General features: G+C 41.3%; 1 protein-coding gene across 6 annotated transcripts in view; it reads left to right on the top strand.

The window, feature by feature from the left end:
* Positions 1-15,985, top strand: part of SLC39A8 (solute carrier family 39 member 8) — an 83,879-nt gene extending 67,894 nt beyond the window's left edge. For all 6 annotated transcript variants that reach the window (XM_008267559.4, XM_008267564.4, XM_008267560.4 and 3 more), the window contains 3 exons: positions 11,306-11,513; positions 11,646-11,830; positions 14,487-15,985. In XM_008267559.4, coding sequence (XP_008265781.1) covers positions 11,306-11,513; positions 11,646-11,830; positions 14,487-14,636 — 543 coding nt within the window. In that variant the 3' untranslated portion in view covers positions 14,637-15,985. The remainder of the gene's footprint in view (positions 1-11,305; positions 11,514-11,645; positions 11,831-14,486) is intronic.
* The last annotated feature ends 2,680 nt before the right edge of the window (positions 15,986-18,665 follow it).

Consider the following 18,665-nt stretch of genomic DNA (forward strand, 5'->3'; position numbering starts at 1 on the left):
CCTCCTTTTATCTGTCATTCTCTGATTCTTAGCACTTTCCCCAAGCTTCCTGCTCTCAGAAGCTAGTGTTTCTGTATTTTCTCTGCTTGTCTAGGGCCGATCAATCATTTGTGGAACATTAGGATCTTCAGTTCTCTCTGACATATTTGACATCAAATGGGAAGTCTACAACTGGCATCTGCTGAATGGGGTTGGCTTCTCCATGGCACCCCACCCCATGCCAGTTTCCTCATCTGAATTATTCTGGCGGTCTTGATGCTGAGCTACATAGATATTACTGTATTTTGGGAACACTGCTTTTTTAGTATGGCAGCAACTGCTTTTCCAATTTACAGTAAACTTAACCTATTTCCTGATGCTCCTGACTCCCTTTAAGACTTTTCAGAAACAATGAGGGTGGTGTGTGGTGGAGTACATTATACAGATTTTTTAATAAGAAATTATATTCTGTTTCCCAAATACACCAGAGCATTAATGTCATCCTTGTCTGTAGCAACAGTAGGTGACCTTTTAGAATGGTGTTTATAGCTTATTTGGATAACTGTAAATGTTTAATGTTTCATTAGTATATACTTTTAATTCCACTGACAATATAGTAGCAGATTTCTTCAAAACCCTTCATGTTTCTCCTAAATTATTTTTTTAAGGTAGAAAAATGCTATGGTCTCAAATTGAAAAGTAAAGACAATTATTTCAACCCCTAATGACCAAGACGGTTTTATTCACATCCCACAGAAGGGGTGGAGAGAAAGGAAACAATTTTTGAGGTTTCTGGAAATTGTTATTTTCTTGCTATTGGTTATTTTCATTAGCAAAAGAATTTTGGAAATAGTTTAGAATTTTTTTTCTGAAACCAAATGACTGGAGGTTTAAGTGCATTTAAATTATATTTGGTTGTATGAATAAAAGGTAAAATTAATGTCTCTTTTCTTGTTGAAGTTTCATTTTGGTTACAGTGAGGGGAGATTGACTTTCCAAGACTTGGAGAAGAACTGAGGAGCAAATAGCTACAAAATACAAACCTTGAAATCATGATAAAATATAGTTACATGGGCAAAGCCCATTGAAATTTTACATTTAGAGACTGCTTTTAGTTCTTTATTTAGTCCTTTTGTTACTTTTTCCATTGAAGTGTATTTTCATGTAAATAGAATCTACAAATGTTGTGTTATGAAGTGAGCATTAGAATATTTTTTAAAGATTTTATTTATTTATTTATTTGAGAGGTAGAGTTACAGAGAGACAGACAGACAGACAGACAGAGAGACAGAGAGAAAAGTATTCCATCCGCTGGTTCATTTTCCAAATGACTGTAATGGCCAAAGCTGGTTCGACCTGAAGACAGGAGCCAGGAGCTTGTTCTAGGTCTCCTATGTGGGTGCAGGGGCCCAAGCACTTGGGACAGCTTCTATGGCTTTCGCAGACTATTAGCGGAGAGCTGAATTGGAAGAGGAGCATCCAGGACACGACCTGGTGGCCATGTGGGATTCTGGTGCCACAGGCAGAAGCTTAGTTGGCTAAGCCACAGTGCCAACCTGGAACATTAGAATTTGAATCAGTCATATCCTTTCTACAAAGAGATGGAACTCTCAAATAAGGATTCATAGTAAGTTGGAGGGACAGTTTGTGAAACTCTGGGTGTAGTGCAGGGGAACCATGGCGGGCAGTGCCGTAACCTGAGGTTAGTAGCAGTGGAGCTATTCTCACACATCCAAAGGACAAAGGACAGGAAAGGAAGATGTTACTAGAATCTGGAAGGAGCTAGTCTTGTGTGGAAAGTCACTGTCGGCAGAGCAGTGATCTTTAACTGGAACCTGCCTTAGTTACTCCTCAAAAAGAGAGTCAAGGAAGTAAGTCAAAGGAGCCAAGGGAAGAGTCTCCCTTTCTCCTGTTCTTCCTTCCCTCCAGTTGTGTGCTAGAGCTCTCTGGGACCTTTGATAGATTTCATACAAGTCCTGTGGGCTGGAGAACTGGGAAAAGAAGCGTTAAAAAGTGGATTAGGAAGAGGAAATGCAGTGTATCTGGAATACTCTATTTTCCTTTCCCCTGTCAACTTCTACTCTTATTCTTCATGTGGGTGCAAAATGCAAGTTCCCAACACAGGGGGAACCTACTATCATATCCCGGTCTGATGTCATATCAGTTGTGTTGCAACCTGAAACTAACAAGTTAGCCACCACCATTATTCTGGGGAGAGGAGAGGGGGGACAAGGTGCAATTAAGGACATGAAATATAGCTGCTACTCACTTTCTTAGGGGCCTCTTCCACTGTACTTTCTATGTTTACTTCATTGACTGGCATCACATTAATTGCATGGGTCTTTTTTTTTTTTTTTCACTTGTGGTGACCCAAGTCTTCATTTCTGAAGGGTCTGATCCCTTGATGATCTTGTTTTTATTTGATGTTTCTAATATAAAATCTTTCTTGACCAGGACTGTTGGGAAGGGAGTTCTGAGAGATGTCCCACTGAATTCCCGGAGTTCTACATATAGTATTGTCTTCATTAAGTTGCATTAAATGAATTTCCTGCATTACTGATTGCCATTAACCTCAGCAGTATAGTGACTTCATCTTTTACCTATTGGTTTGGAGGCACACAGAATCTCACAATCCCAGGTGTCAATCTGTACTTCCAATGAATTAGAAAATGACTATATTTCCTGATGGAAGCATTATTTGTTTGGACATTAAGATATTCAAAGCCACTAAGTCCAGGACCTTGGGGCAGGAAAGTAGACTTTTTCAAGTGAGTTATTAGATATAAAAATAAGGTGGAGGTGTGAATCCTCTATAGAATATCTATAGGTGTTCTTCGAACTGTGTATACTCTATAGCAGAAATGGCACCATATATGAGGAGTCTTTAAAAAGTTCATGGAAGGCCGGCACCACGGCTCAATAGGCTAATCCTCCGCCTTGCGGCGCCAGCACACTGGGTTCTAGTCCCCATCAGGGCACCAGATTCTGTCCTGGTTGCCCCTCTTCCAGGCCAGCTCTCTGCTGTGGCCAGGGAGTGCAGTGGAAGATGGCCCAAGTCCTTGGGCCCTGCACCCCATGGGAGACCAGGAGAAGCACCTGGCTCCTGCCATCGGATCAGCGCAGTGCGCCGGCCACAGTGTGCCGGCCACAGCGGCCATTGGAGGGTGAACCAACGGCAAAGGAAGACCTTTCTCTCTGTCTCTCTCTCTCACTGTCCACTCTGCCTGTCAAAAAAATAAAAAAAAAATTTTTAAAAAAATCATGGAAAATGTATATAATGAGAAACTATCTCATTTTTTGCACCCCAAATAAACTTATCTTTTATTTATTTATTTATTTATTTTTTTGACAGGCAGAGTGGACAGTGAGAGAGAGAGAGAGACAGAGAGAAAGGTCTTCCTTTGCCGTTGGTTCACCCTCCAATGGCTGCCGCGGCCAGCGCGCTGCGGCCGGCACACCGAGCTGAATCGATGGCAGGAGCCAGGTACTTATCCTGGTCTCCCATGGGGTGCAGGGCCCAAGCACTTGGGCCATCCTCCACTGCACTCCCGGGCCACAGCAGAGAGCTGGCCTGGAAGAGAGGCAACCGGTACAGAATCCGGCGCCCTGATGGGGACTAGAACCCGGTGTGCCAGCACCGCTAGGCGGAGGATTAGCCTGTTGAGCCGCGGCGCCGGCCGAAACTTATCTTTTAATTCCCTTTTCCATGATCTTTTAAAAGCACCCCCATATTTAGCTGCTGATTTAAGGTTTATACTTACAACTTACATGAAGAATTGCAACTTTTTAGGGTGTTACTTTTTAGCTTGCATCCTGACCAAGCCTTCTTCAGGGAATGCCACAATTCTGTTAAGCTGGCTTGCTTCTATGAGAGAGTAAGTGATAAAATCCATGAATTCCATGGGTTGAGGTCTCACTTCCTTTGCTGAAAAATGGTTTGGAAGGTGGTTTTAAAGGAGACTTTGGGCTAGATATCAGGCATACTCTGAGTCCATGAACGATGGAGCTTGCGAGTGTAATGAAGGCAGGGAAGGCATCCTCATATGTGTCTGTCTTCTAAGTCCAAAGACCATCCCCTAATGATGGGGGGGGGGATTCAGTGCTACTGTTGGGCAATGATACCTTCTTGGGGACTCAACACCAGCCTTGGCTTTTGGCAGGTTGAGACTTCTTTAGAGCTGGAAACTAGATCACCCTTGGCAGAGGAAGAGAATGCTGAACCCATAAATAACCTCCCTTTCTACTACCCTGATACTTGGTATGTGGGCTCATTAAGCAACATTGGGATGATTGATGAATGTTACTGGGTGACATTTACAACCAAATCTTCTTGTACTTTTCATTATTGAATCTGACCTCTGTGATGGTCTCCTGTGAGATTTAGTGGAATACAATTAGCTTCATAGTCTGCCTAGAGGAGATCTATCACTGTATTTCTTTCCAGATGTCTGCCACCTGTTTTCCAGTTTTATCTTTTGAAAGTTTCTGACCAACTAGCTTACTCTGTTAACATCCATTCCCAAGTTAGTGTAGCTCTATACTTCAGGCCATTGCTCCAACAGTAAGTGGAAAGTCAGATATTCCATTCAACATTCTGCCCACTGGGAGGATTTCCTTTTATCATGGTGAGGATCATTGTGAGCAAGATTTTACAGTGGACCATACTATGTCTTCTGGCATACTTGCAGATCTCCCCACAGTTGATTGATCATAGGGGATTCCCCATGAAGCATCATTGTTATTTGAGATAAGATGAAACAATAGGATTGGATACCATGGGAATCTGAATCAATTGCTATTGCAATTTCCTTGTGTCTTCAAAAGCAATGTGGGCCTGTTCTTGTATGTACAACTTAACACAGAATGCGGGTGTGAATATCTGATTTTGTGGTTTGCATTCAGTTCGTGGTGGGTATGATCTCATGATCAGTTAGCAACCCATGGGCAGAAAAGCTTCTCCAAGGATCCATGAACAAGAAAGGAACTGATTTTGATTAAAAAAAAAAAAAAAGAATAGTTAGTGGAAAAAGAGGGACATTGTTTTAACCCCAAACCCTAGAGTTCTGCCCAGAGGTTACTTTATTAGGGTTTGCCACAAGGCTCCTTGTAGCCTCTCCGACTGCCACAGACACTTCCAATTCCATTGGTTCTGCTAAGTCGTAAGAACCAATTGGCTGAAAAGCTTGTAACACAGCCTGGGCTTCACAGTGTCCTTTCATGTTCTGGGCTTCCCTAGGAAATACAGTACAACTCAAGGGCAACTCATGTCCTCTTCCCTCCATACTTAACAAAATATATTAGTTATTTATTGGAGAGAGGAGAGACGGGAGGAGGATTGAAGGGGAAGGTAGGGAACGAAAGGAGGAGGAAGGGGGACTCTCGCCATCCTCTGGGTTACCACTCAAAAGCCTGCAAAGCCCAGGAGGCCAAATCTGGGAGCTGAGAACTCAGACCAATCACATGAGCCATTGTCACTGCCTCTCAGAGTACACAACAGCAAAAAGGCAGAGTCAGGGGCCGGAGCAGGAGTCAAACCCAGGTCCTTCGGTGTGAAAAACAGGTGTCCTAATGTGTGTTTTAACTTCTAGGATATATGCCTGGTCCCCTACTTTGGATCTATAAAAAATATAATTTAGGTATTGTATGGCTACTTCTAGCATCAGTGATTATGTCAGTTAGGATTCAATAGAAAATAAATTGTCAAAATAGCCAATAGAAACTAGGATCATCTTCAGATGATTTAATTATTAGGTATGAGTAGGGTGTAAGAGAGCACAATGCAAACAAGGATCATGCATGGCAAAGTTGCTACCAAAGTCTAGTCCCAAAGGATATGAAGGGACAGCGTTACAAAGATCTGGGAAAGAGTTGTCTCCAGAGGATCTGTGGCCTTCATTTGAGTGTCATGGACAGCTTGAGGTGGGACCACGTAGAGATACCCCAGGAATTAATATCCTGACTCCTGCCAGGGCTCCCCAGTAGTTTATCTCAAGTGGAAGTTGGAGAACAAGGAGCCGGTAGAGGTGGCCCATTGAGAACAGCCCACAGGGAGCAGAGCAAGCGTGGAGAGCTGTTTGGAATGAGAGATGGGAGTCACTTACCCAGCCCTGAAGTCTGATTCCTGGATGCTGCTTTCTGGACTGTGAATGCCAACGAGGTGGCAGTTGTTGTCTGGAGAGTTCTGTCCTCAGTCCTTAGCCCAGTTCCTGCCCCCTGTGATAGATGCTGAGTGCATAATTAAGCAGTAGACCCTGATGCCTCCTTGGATCGTCATTTTCCACATCTGTAAAATTAGGATGCCAGTGTCTGTCCTGTTGTACTCATGAGGGTGGTGTAAAGATGAGAAGATGAAAGAGCTAACATCTGCAGGTGCTTTGTGAACTGTGAAATGCTATGTGTATGTGAGATTACTTCACATCTTTTAGATTCCCTTTCCTCTTTGACCCAGTGAGCTATCTGACTCATAGAAACTTATTCACTTAGCATTCATATTTTTCTCAGTGGGTCCTACTTTCTGGCTAATTCATCTCCTGACTCATACTCCTTGAGCTTTAGTAATTGATGTTTCTTCAACAGTGGGTTTCCTACTTACTACTTGTTGAATTCTTTATTTATGGAGGGTTAAGCTTGTGATTATAAAGAAAAATGAAAGTGTGACATTGTAAAAATTAAAAGAATAACAAAAAAAAATTAAGGGTGGGTGGGAGGGAAGGAGGGAGGGTAAGGTGGGAGGATCATTATACTCTTAAAACTATGTATATGAAATACATGGAATTTGTTCCCTTTTTATAAATAAAAACTTTAAAAAGAGCTTATTTATGCCCAAGCTCATGAATTCTTGTTGAATTTTCCCTGTTTCCTTTTTAAAACATTATTTTTATATTTATTTGAGATATGTAGAAACAGAGAGAGAGAGAGAGCAGGAGAGCGAGAGAGAGAGAGAGAGAGAGAGCGAGCGCTTCTACCTGCTGGTTCATTTCCAAAATGCTCAAAGCAGCTAGGGCTGGGCCAGTTGAAGCCAGGAGCTGATAACTCAATCCAGGTCTCCCACATGGGTGACAGGGACCTGTTCCATCACTGCTGCCTCCCAGAGAGTGCACATTAGCAGGAAGCTGGAGACAGAAGCTGGAGGTGGTATTCAAACTCAGACACTCTGATAAGGGGTGCATGTGTCCCAAGCAGTGTTTTAACCCTTAAGGCAAATACCTCCTCTTTTATTATTAACAGATTTCTGTTACCCACTCATATTTCTACAGCTCTTTTATATATTTGTTTTTTTTCTATCTTTTTTCTCCAGTAGTATTGATCTATAGATTCTAGAATAAATTCAAGGATCATACATGATACATCATTATCTTGTATATTCTAAGGCAATTTTAGTTTTAGCTGTGTTCATCATGGCTGCCCCAGTGCCCAGCGAGGTTTGACTGTGTCCAAGCTGCTCTGTAGCCACAAACGAGGCTCTTCCTTGAGACTGAGCCTCCCTCTCAGGGCAGGCCTCATCCAGTGGGTGCTTGCCTTGCCTCCATCACCACACCATACTGCCTTTCCTTTCCTGCTCCCTCCCCCGTCATGGGCCCCATGGTTTGTTATTTTGTTTTCTAAGAATTCAAAGACAAGAGATGGGAAGGGGTGTGTGGTTTTGTGGCACATCAGGTTAAGCTGCCACCTGCAACATTGGCATCTTATATGAATGCTGCTTTGAGTCTCTGCTACTCTACTTTTGGTCCAGCTCCCCGCTAATGCACCTGGAAAGACAGTGGGAGATGACCCAAGTACTTGGGCCCCTGCACCCACGTGGGAGACCTGGATGGAGTACCAGGCTCCTGACTTCAGCCTGGCCAACTCTGACCACTGTGACCATTTGGGGAGTGAAGCAGCCAATGCAAGATATCTCTCCCTCTCACTCCTGTAACTCTGCCTTTCAAATAAAAGAAGAATGTATAGTGAAGAACTGGTGTTGTGGTGTCATGGGTTCTGATCCAGCTCTCTGTGATGCATCTGGGAAAGCAGCAGATGATGACCCAAGTTATTGGGCCTCTGTCACCAACATGCGAGACTTGGATGGAGTTCCTGTCTCCTAGCGCCTCTGTGGCCATTTGAAGAGTGAACCAGTGGATAAAAGATCTCTCTGTCTCCCTTCACTCTTATTCTGTCACTCAGCCTGTCAAATAAATAAATAAATCTGTAAATCTTAAGAAAAATACTCAGTGGGTGTAAAAATTGCCCAGACCACTCAATAGGGGAACAATCCCCACAAAGCTCATCCACAGTGTTATCTTGCTGATAGGGTCCTTTTATTGTATGCATTCCTCTAAGTATAATTGTGCTTAGACCGTCATGGAATTACAATTACATTTTTTTTCCCCAAAAGGTGTCCACTGGGTATGTTGCTTTATAATATATTTTTTTAACCTCAGTGCTATGTTTGGCACCTTCACCTGTGGGAAATGACATGTATTCCTCATCTCTGCTTCTCTGCATTGTATTTCATTGCAGGGGTTCACTGTACTTATAGGATTCCCGTCCTACTGAAGAGTGACAAAGGCTCTTCTTTCTCTGTCCCCATCTTCTGCCTCCTCCTCCTTGCCCTCCTTCCTGGTTTTCTCCACCTCCTTCCATTCCTCCTTATGCTCCTCATGCTCCTCCTCCTCCTCCTCCTCCTCCCATCATTCCCTCTTCTCCTTAAACCTGCTCTCCTCTCCTCCCCTCCCATCTGACACTACTCTTGCCTTTCCCTCTCTGCCTCTAACCCCTCTCACATCCCCGCCCCACCCCCATCCTCCTCCTGGCTTAAAGTTCAACTACTCTGCAGTGGCTCCACTTGCTTTCTCCATCTTAACTTCCCAGGACTTTTTAGTTTTCACCTCCTAGTTGTTTTTCCTAGTTTCTCCATTACTTTGTAACCATTGTGCCTGGATCTCCAGTTCTGGATTACTCTACCCTTTGCTGTCACTTTCATTCTGTTAATAACTGAGAGAGGTGTTGAGAGCTTTTTTGCAGATTCCACAGCAATTCTTTTTATTTTCTTTTAAGATTTATTTTATTTATTTGAAAGACAGAGTTACAGAGAGAGGTGGAGACAGAGAGAGAGGTGTTCCATCCTCTGGTTCACTCCCCAGATGGCTGCAATAGCTGGAGCTGCGCCGATCCAAAGCCAGGAGCCAGGAGCTTCTTCCGGGTCTCCCACGGAGGTGCAGGGTCCCAAGAACTTGGGCCATCCTCTACTGCTTTCCCAGGCCATAGCAGACAGCTGGATTGGAAGTGGAGCAGCAGGGACTCGAACCAGCACCCATTTGGGATGCTGGTGCTCCAGGCCAGGGCTTTAACCTGCTGTGCCACAGCGCTGGCCCCCACAGCAATTTTTGTTAGAGCCACACTATGATTCAGTTCTGGTTTTTTGGATTTCTGGTCGTTTTGCCAGCTGGAGTTGTCTCATCAGTGCTAAGCATATACACAGCCTTTTATTTGGAATAAAAGTTCAACAAGAAAGCAAGCAAACCATAGCAGTAAACAAAAATAAGAAATGGAGAGAGGATTTTTTCTAATTTACCTAGGAGAACTTGAATGAACTATTCTTGCTGCTCAGTGATTTAGTTCCTGGGTGAATTGTAACTCTTGGTATTTACCTACTTGGTTTGTTCCAAAATTATTTAAAAGGATAGCTCTTATTCTAGCTTTTTGGAATCTATGCTCACAGTGTTAGCCTGAGGCATAACACATAGAGTCCTTCCTATCTGACTTTGGAAGTAAGGGAATGTTGCCAGATATCTTCCTTTCGTTTCTTTTGAAGAGCTAAAGGTCTTTGTGTAGAGGCTCCGTATGGGATATCAGGTGGCCAAGACTTGGGCTTGTAGTCTTTTCCCTGAATCATCTCAAGAAAATTAGGAAATAGGATTCAGTAAAGCAAATTGGAAGGTGACAACCCCGGTTTTAATTCAAATCATCTTGCTGAGTGTATCTGAAGTTCCACATAGCCCTACTCACTTTCCTTGTGGCTTTTCTCATGGCCTCTTTTGATCTCTTTCAGGAGTGATTGCTTCCTGCTCTGGGGAAGTGAGAAAGTGAGTGAGCTAGAGAAAGAGAGAGAGGGAAAGAAAGATAGAGAGAGAGAGAGAGAGCTTCCATGTACTGGTTCCCTCCCAAAGTGGTTGCAATGGCTGGAGCCGGTCCAAATGTATTGCAAGATCTAAAGTCAGTTCTGAAAGTGTTGGTCCCTGAAGTGTTTTGAGCAATGAAACAATATTGGAATAAAACAGCCTCTTAGATCATTGCTCTGAAGGAAGCCCCTGTCTGTTTGATATTTAGTACACATTTTAAAGAAGCAGTCATATACTTTGTGTCTTGTTTCTCCAAAAGTATGCCTCTTGAAGATAGAAGCTGTTTTCTATTTCTATGCATTTCCCATAGCATTCAGCACAGTGTTTTACAAATTGCAGATGTTCAATAAATCTGTTGATTAGCCACTTAGAAGTGAGAGGAGGAAAATTAAGAATGAAATGTTCTGTAGTTAATTACAAATTGCAGAAATGAGTTTGCAGTTTATCACATATCTCTACAACTTCTGGAAAAATTCTTTAGTTGATATTTTTCAGTACATTTTGTACAGTTTTGTCAGTTTTATGGAGGTCTAAATTCCTATAGTGAGTCCATTGCAGTATTTTCTATTTTTGTTGTCTTTTCAAAATGGAAAGTGTAAAGCTATTTCAATCATAATTCATGAAGTTTAAGTTAGCAATTGAAATTTGTAGCTGGCAGGGACCATATCGTTATAACCTAAACACCGGGTGCAGTTGCTGGGACAGAAGGGAGCTCAGTAAGTAGTTGAAAAATAAATCAATGCTTGAGTACATTCTCTGTGCTCAAACTGACTGTGACAACTTGCTTGGCACACAGCGGGGTAGAGTGGGCTAGAATCAATGCTTCTGTTGCCTTCATGCTTTCATTTGAAATTAAACGTGGGAAAAACTTCACATTTGGTCTTTGAATATCGATTTTAAAGTACATCTAATTCTAAGGTTAATACCTGTTACACTGGAGGAAGGCTGGAGTAAGAATTCGTTCCTACAAACCAAAAGGATTATTTTAAGGGGAAGCTACTGTGAAAGGTCTGTAAGTGGCTTATTCAAGGTGTGCCAATTGATTGGTTTCATGCCTCCCTAGCATAAATTTTCTTTTCTCCATTATATATTATTAGGGTTTCCTATCCACTGTTTCTGTTGGAACAGAGTCTTTCTTAAGATGTAACCCATATCTGACTTCTCTGAGTTTTAGGCTTTCGGGAAATGTTAGTTTTCATGTTGATGGATTTCCTGCTATTTTTCAGGATGGAAAAAAGGAGTCAAGTTCATGTACTTGTTTGAAGGGGCCCAAACTGTCAGAAATAGGGACAATTGCCTGGATGATAACACTCAGCGATGCGCTGCACAATTTCATTGATGGCCTGGCGATTGGGGCTTCCTGCACTGTGTCTCTCCTGCAGGGGCTCAGCACGTCTATAGCAATCCTGTGCGAGGAGTTTCCTCATGAGTTGGGTGAGTGAAAGTTGGTTTGCTTGGTTTCAGTGGAATGAGACATGTCAAAGTCCCTGTTGGACGTTGACAGTTATCTTCTTCTCATCCCCAAATGGAAAACTCTGTTCATTTGATATTTTCTTTTTCTTCTAGGGGACTTTGTGATCTTACTCAATGCCGGGATGAGCACTCGACAAGCCTTGTTATTCAATTTCCTTTCTGCATGTTCCTGCTATGTTGGGCTAGCTTTCGGCATTTTGGTGGGAAACAATTTTGCTCCAAATATCATATTTGCACTTGCTGGAGGCATGTTCCTCTACATTTCTCTGGCAGATATGGTAAGAAATGCCAACTTTTAATTTTGTTTCAATTTTACATTTAGAAATGAGCCTTTGAGTTGTGAGTTGACCAAGGGCAACTTGCTTTCTACAGTGTGGAAGGCCTTTCAGCTGTAATTGCGAACATTTCACACATCACTCTTCTTGGGTAGTTTACACTAATAGTAATTCGAAAGGCTTCTCATTGATTTTCTACTGTGATATTATTGATAGAGGGTGAAAGGCTTTGTTTTTGCTGAAGTAGAGGTATTTTTGTAGCTCTCCTCTTGTCTTGTGGATATACCTTGTCTCCTATTTGTATTGTGTCCCAGTAGGACTCCCCCTTGCCTTGCTTTTGTGAAGATTCCACTTTTGGAATGGGGAATAGCATGTTAGAGTAAAACATCATTTTTGTTATTTTGAAGTTCTAAACATTAAAAGCCTAAAACTGATACAAGGGGTGAAATTAAAGTCTGACATTAGTGGCAGGCATTGGGGTAGCGGTTAAAGCTGCATGGGATGCCTGATCCCATATCAGAGTGCCTGGGTTTGAGTTCCAGCTCCACTCAGTTCCAGCTCCCTTCTCACGCAGACCCCGGGAGGCAGTGTTTTAGTTCAAGTAGTTGAGTCCCTGCCACCCATGTAGGGAACCTGGATTGGTTTCCTGGATCTTGACTTTAGTCTGGCCCTCTCTCAGCTGCTGTGGATGTTTGGGGAGTGAACCAGTAGATAAGAGCTCTCTGTCTATCTGTATTATTTGTCTCTGTCTCTGCCTTTCAAATTAAGAAAAAAAATTAAAGAAAAATTGACAGTATTTATTTTGAGTTAGTATACGTTATACATTTTTTGCCTATATGGGGTCTTGGTCTTTATTTGTATTGGTGTTTATATGTGCTTATGTGAGTGTGCATATGTGTATAATAGAGAATATATTGCACATTTCCAACTGAATCATGCATATCTTTAGAAAATGAGAATGTGTTAATGTATGAAAATCAAAATATTTCCTTTTCATTTGGAACATAGACAATTTAATTTTCTCATTTATTAGTTTCAAATTACAGCTGTCTAATTCTGTTCATTTTTCTGTGCAGACCCTTGTAAGAGCTAGTATCTCATCTCTTAGAACCACCACAGTGCTTATATTTTTCTAAACAGAGTTAATGTCTCACACTGTCTTTGTTCTAGGTGGTTGCTTTCTTTCTTTCTTTTTTTTTTTTTAAGATTTATTTATTTGAAAGGCAGAGCTACAGAGAGGCAGAGGCAGAGAGAGAGAGTGAGGTCTTCCATCTGCTGGTTCACTTCCCAATTGGCTGCAATGGCCCGAGCTGTGCCGATCCAAAGCTAGGAGCCGGGAGCTTCCTCTGGGTCTGCACTCTCATGTGGGTGCAGGGTCCCAAGGACTTGGGCCATCTTCCACTGCTTTCCCAGGCCATAGCAGAGAGCTGGATCAGAAGTGGAACAGCCGGGACTTGAACTAGCGCCCATATGGGATGCCGATGCTGCAGGCGGTGGCTTTTCCCACTACGCCACAGCGCCAGCCCCTGCTTATTTTCTGATATAAGAATAGAATCTATTAGAGTTGTTCAATTTAAAACAATATTAATGATGCTGTCTATACTTGTAGTTTTGCATTTTGCAGAATTGTTTCACAGTTTTCCCTTGTTTTATCCTAGCAGCAATTTTCTTAAGGGAGACACATTGATTATGGATGCTGGAGGTGCCTGGGTTGCTTTGCTAGAAACTGTAGCATGTGTAGCTAGTAATTTTGGAATGTGTTTTAAAAAACCCGGCACTTACAGATCTCCACATCTTTCAGGAGAAGTTATCTGATTAGAAAAAGGTAGATTTAAAACCAAGTACTTATGGTTTTTATTGCTTTCGCTGCAATGAGATTGTTACAATCTTCAATCTTAGGATCATGCATATTTTATTTAAAAACTTTATGATTTTGTAATGTAGAACAAGTAGAAGGAAAAAAATTGAAGCAATCATGAACTAAGTGTATAGTTATTTCTAAACATTTATTTAATTAGCTACTGTTGATACATTTTTTGTTCCAGTCCAAGAAATCTGTTAAGCACTGGGAACTCTCAAGTGAACAAAATAAGTGCAGTCGTATTCATGGGACAAAAATGTCTAGAAAGAGAGGAACAAGAAATTAAACAAAAAAAGCACATGGATGACTAATGATAAATAACATGAAATAAAAAGAGTGTGTATGATAAGAGATGCTGGTAAAGGAAACTGCCCTCAGTCAGGTGGGGCCGAGGCAACGGTTTCAGGAAGGAGGGAAGCAAGGTGAAACCTGAAGGATTCGGTCCACTGAAAAATTGGAGGGACAAGGGTTCAGGAGGAGGGGAGGGCAGGTGTGAACACTGAGAGGAAGGAAAGAGGCTGGACGTGTTGGAGTCTTGAAAGCAGGATGTAGATGCAGCATAGAGAGGAAGAGAGAGCGAGAGAGCCATAAATGATGCAAATCCCACCCTACTGATTTGAGAATATTATTTCAGCACTTTTATTCTGAAAGTGCTTCATGTTGCTATTATGCCTTCTATACGAAAACATTTAAACATCTGAAATAAATTACCATGTTCCCCACAGAAATGTATAAACGGCTGTTTTATCTTTTACCACAAGGTGGCAACAGCTATCTAACAATGTCTCTTTCTTCTAGTTCCCGGAGATGAATGATATGCTGAGAGAAAAGGTAACTGGAAGAAAAACGGATTTCACCTTCTTCATGATTCAGAATGCCGGAATGCTAACTGGATTCACAGCCATTCTGCTCATTACTTTGTATGCAGGAGAAATTGAGTTGGAATAACAGGAAGCGGAAGACGGTGTTGTTATTGAAGGCATTTAATAAATAAAAACATCTCCAGAGGAATTTTTAAGCTGATTCTATTTAGTTGAAAAATAATTTTGTTTTCCACTATAGGTCAAGTAAATTAATTAGTGGTTTCAGATCTGTGAAAAAGGTTTTTAAGTCATTGTTGAAAACACTGCAAAAGGTTTTTGGTTCTTGTCTGAAATGCCTGGTATTTTTGGCAAGTACCCAATTTTTTCTTTGTTTCACACATATTAGAAAATCATCATGAAGCAAGACATTTATGTTCTATAATCATATGAACACCTAGACCCAGAGAAATATAGAAGCCAAGTTTTATAAACCTTTAAAATTCAGTTGTTGGATCAGAGGTTCAAATGGTTTCAGAGTGTTTTCTTTCACTTGATTTGTTCTAGTACTTTCAAGAGCAAGTACCTCAACATGGGGAAGAGGGTGTCCGACACTGGACATTGGAGATTCAAGGCCTTAATGAATTGTGCACAGCCTTTGTAATGTTTTGTATTTCAGTTAGGAACCTGTAGAATTGTTTTGAAAGCCATTGTAAGATATTATGAAATAGGAAACCATTAAGGTTTTATAAGTCCTACTAAGTTCAAGCCTAGACTTTTTATGGCCTGCAGTCTTCCAGACTCCATGAAAAGCCAGAATAGCTTTTTATGACTTAGGCATGGTTGCACCCCTTAGAAATGGTGGGACCGTCTGTAGAGCTGGTGACAGCTCAGTTTCAGTGTGGGTATGCTTTGTGAAGGTGAAAAATATGTTGCTTTAGAGAAAGAGATTTAATGTAATCTTAAGTAATTTACTTTTAAAGATGAATGTAATTATTTAGTAGAAAGTATATATAAATATAAATGCAAAACAACAGCTGGTCTACTGTCCTTCAAAGAATGATTAAATAGAAAACATACGTTCCTTACAGGTGACTGAGAGTTACTCAGAAAAGGCTTCTTTTGTGTTGAGTTCAAGTTTTTCCATATGGTGTCCTTGGGAGAAAACTCAGTACACTATGGTTATTTTTCTACCTTTTATAAAGATAGAGCTTGTTTACTCATTTAGCAGGTGATAGAAAATTAGTCTAAAATTGAATATTCTAGTCCCAATTCACACTCCCAAGTCACATAAGGAAAGGTAATTCAACAGCGAGGAAAATGAAGCAATAAAGCCTCCAACAATGATCTCAGGAATTCCATCTTCTCGACGCCATAAAATGTTTCACATAGCAGTGATGTAGACTTGATGAATGTTTAACATGTACATTAATGTATAATTCACTTTATGACTGACACTTTAAAAAACTGGACAAATAGTAAACACATTTAAAACCACGTACTGTGCCACTGTGCCTCTTATTGTTCATTGAATAGGAATCTGTTTTAAGTGACTACCATGTACCTGGTATTATGGGGAGAGAGATAAATAGGAAATTGGTGATGTGTTTATTTTAAAGATATTTAGGAAGTACTGTAAAGATTTATAATTGCTTATAAAAATCAATAAACATAGAATTTTTTTATAAAATTTTTTAAAAGATTTATTTACTTATTTGAAAGTCAGAGTTACACAGAGAGGGGAGAAGCAGAGAGAGAGAGAGAGAGAGAGAGAGGTCTTCCGTCTGCTGGTTCATTCCCCAATTGGCCGCAACGGCTGGAACTGTGCCAATCCGAAGCCAGGAGCCAGGAGCCAGGAGGCAGGAGCTTCTTCCGGGTCTCCCATGTGGGTGCAGGGGCCCAAGGACTTGGGCCATCTTCTACTGCTTTCCCAGGCCATAGCAGAGAGCTGGATCGGAAGTGGAGCAGCTGGGTCTTGAACCGGCGCCCATATGGGATGCCGGCACTGCAGGCCAGAGAATTAACCTGCTGCCCCACAGCGCTCACCCCCAGAATATATTTTTATTATTTCATCTTTTTACATTCAATATAAGAAATGAAATTGGCTTTTTTAGAGCATAGATTGTATGTCTGGCTTAAGAAACTACTTCTAACATTGTGTTGAAAGGAGATAACTTAATGAACTCTCATTTGGTGCAGATCGTTCCATAAGCATTGTCTGGGCACTTTTTGTTACTCCTTCTATGCTTGTACCTTGTAGCCATTTTCCTCAGTTTTAAGAACAGAGGCAATAAGGCATGAGGCAATAAAATAAAATAAAATAAAAAAAGCACTCCTTTTTGGAGGTTATGGTAGAAAGTAGGAGGTAAGACATGGAAACCTATGGTTAAATTTTTCCTAGATGGCTTTATCCAAGAGCCCTGGAACTGTCAGTCAACATATCTTCTACTGAGGCATTTGTTTCCTGTACCAGTTGAATATGCTATTATCTTTAGACTTTAAAGATGCTACCATGACAAACCAATGTGATTTCAGCATAGTATACATTGGGTTACATTCATTTTTGCATTGTTAAACTTAAAAATGTCAACCTATAGTTGGCATTAATTGACTACTGTGTCAGTCCTCTATTGCTATGACAATATATTGTAGCAGACCACTTGTAGAACCAAGGCTCACAATAACTGGCCATTCTCTCATGCTCATGGGTCTGGGGGTGCAGCTGATCTAATCTGGGATCTCCTGGGTAGTTCAGCTTTAGGCTATGGCTTTGCCAGATTTTGCCACGTGGTTGTTGGTACTACAAAAAGTTGTGCTGCAAAGGGAATGGGTTTGAATATAGGGAGAGAATGAAGAAGTAAAAACTGATTCAATGTGCATAAAGCGGTATCTACAGACTTGAATTTCATTTTCCCTAGCAGAAAATACCTGATATTGGTAAGTCATCAAAAACTACCAGGAACATCTCCTTACTTTAATAAAATTGACTCTAATAGATTTTCTAATTTCTTTTATGAGAATATGTATTTTTTCTTCACTAGTACAAGTGATTATTTGTAGGTGTGTGGCTATACCACTGGCATACTCCTAAGTCAAGATACTGTATTTGTAAATCTAATTCTACCAGGGTTCATTTCTGTAACAGTTGCTTAGTGCAGTGGATGTGAGAGTCTAGAATTATGAAGGTCCTGGAATACTATTGTAATCATGATCTTTAGGAAGGCTCTCCTGAATTGAGCATTACCATATCAAAAAGGATTTCTTCAGGAGAGGAGAATTTTTAAGTTAACTAATGGAGAACCACCAAAAGTGCACCATGGGTTTACCAGGTAATTCACAGATGTGTGTCCAGAGAGCTGGTAACCGATGGCCTGTGCCCAGTCTCCCCTCCCTGTTCTCCCTGCAGATCTTGTTTTGCCTTTTCACCAGTAGGTTCCTGTGATCCCCAGACTTCTCTCTGTATATTTAAAGTTTATCATCGTACAAGAGTTTCTCAACTTTCTAATAAAGGAATGCTCACACTGATGTTTGTATAGCTGCTTTCTCATTGATACTTAGTCTTCCACACAGCTGTGGGTTGTAATACCTGTTAGGTTGCTTTTACCTTAGCTTCCTTTCTGTGCTAGATACACATAAACCATTTATTCAAGGCCATTTGGCTTCCTATTTTGGAGGCCGCCAATCTCTGTACTGTCTCAGTCAGTGACTTTACCAGTAAAATTTCAGGACAGTGAAGGCAGCTGGATAAACTGCAAATATGAGCTGCCTGTTCTACCAATCCTAATCTCGCAGTTTCCCCTGTATTTTAACGTTTCCACACTGTGATCACTGACAACCAGGTGGCGTTGTGGAGGTAGTGATACTTGTGTGAAAATGAAAAGCACCTGTTAGATCTGGCAAGACTAAGCAAATGTCATTGTTTCTGTGTTTGGGATTTGATGGTGTAGAATAACAGCCCTGAAACAGGTAAGGCTGCTATTCCTTCCTAGACAAGAGGGGTGAAAAAAGCAGTGTCAGGCTGGCCTGGCAGTACCGTGAACATTGGGAACCTGGATTCCTTGGATCTGTCTTCCCCAACGTGTGACTCCTGCCTCCATGTTCCAAGGTGATTGGGACAGATGCACCCTTAGACATCTAAATTTGGCATGCAGAAAGGAGTAATGGGTGGAAAGAAATA

This window comes from Oryctolagus cuniculus, chromosome 8, assembly GCF_964237555.1.
Source record: "Oryctolagus cuniculus chromosome 8, mOryCun1.1, whole genome shotgun sequence".
Taxonomy (NCBI): domain Eukaryota; kingdom Metazoa; phylum Chordata; class Mammalia; order Lagomorpha; family Leporidae; genus Oryctolagus; species Oryctolagus cuniculus.